At 70.3% G+C, this 350-nt stretch overlaps 1 protein-coding gene across 1 annotated transcript in view; it reads left to right on the plus strand.

The window, feature by feature from the left end:
* The window catches only part of VASN (vasorin), an 11002-nt gene that overhangs the window by 9014 nt on the left and 1638 nt on the right, over nt 1–350 (plus strand). The window contains exon 3 of the mRNA XM_010840494.1: nt 3–345. Coding sequence (XP_010838796.1) covers nt 3–345 — 343 coding nt within the window. The remainder of the gene's footprint in view (nt 1–2; nt 346–350) is intronic.

Genomic DNA, 350 nt, shown 5'->3' on the forward strand with positions numbered 1-350 from the left:
ACCTGGCCGGCCTGGTGGCCCTGCAGGAGCTGGACCTGAGCAACCTGAGCCTGCAGGCCCTGCCGCACGAGCTCTCCACCCTCTTCCCCCGCCTGAGGCTCCTGGAGGCTGCCCGCAACCCCTTCAACTGCGTGTGCCCCCTCAGCTGGTTCGGCCCCTGGGTCCGGGAGAGCCGCCTGACCCTGGCCAGCCCTGAGGAGACGCGCTGCCACTTCCCGCCCAAGAATGCCGGCCGGCTGCTCCTGGACCTTGACTACTCAGACTTTGGCTGCCCGGCCACCACCACCACGGCCACAGCACCCACCACGAGAGCCCCTGTGCAGGAGCCCACGCTCCCGCCTTCCAGCCTG

This window comes from Bison bison, unplaced genomic scaffold (assembly GCF_000754665.1).
Source record: "Bison bison bison isolate TAMUID 2011002044 unplaced genomic scaffold, Bison_UMD1.0 scf7180017864144, whole genome shotgun sequence".
Classification (NCBI taxonomy): domain Eukaryota; kingdom Metazoa; phylum Chordata; class Mammalia; order Artiodactyla; family Bovidae; genus Bison; species Bison bison.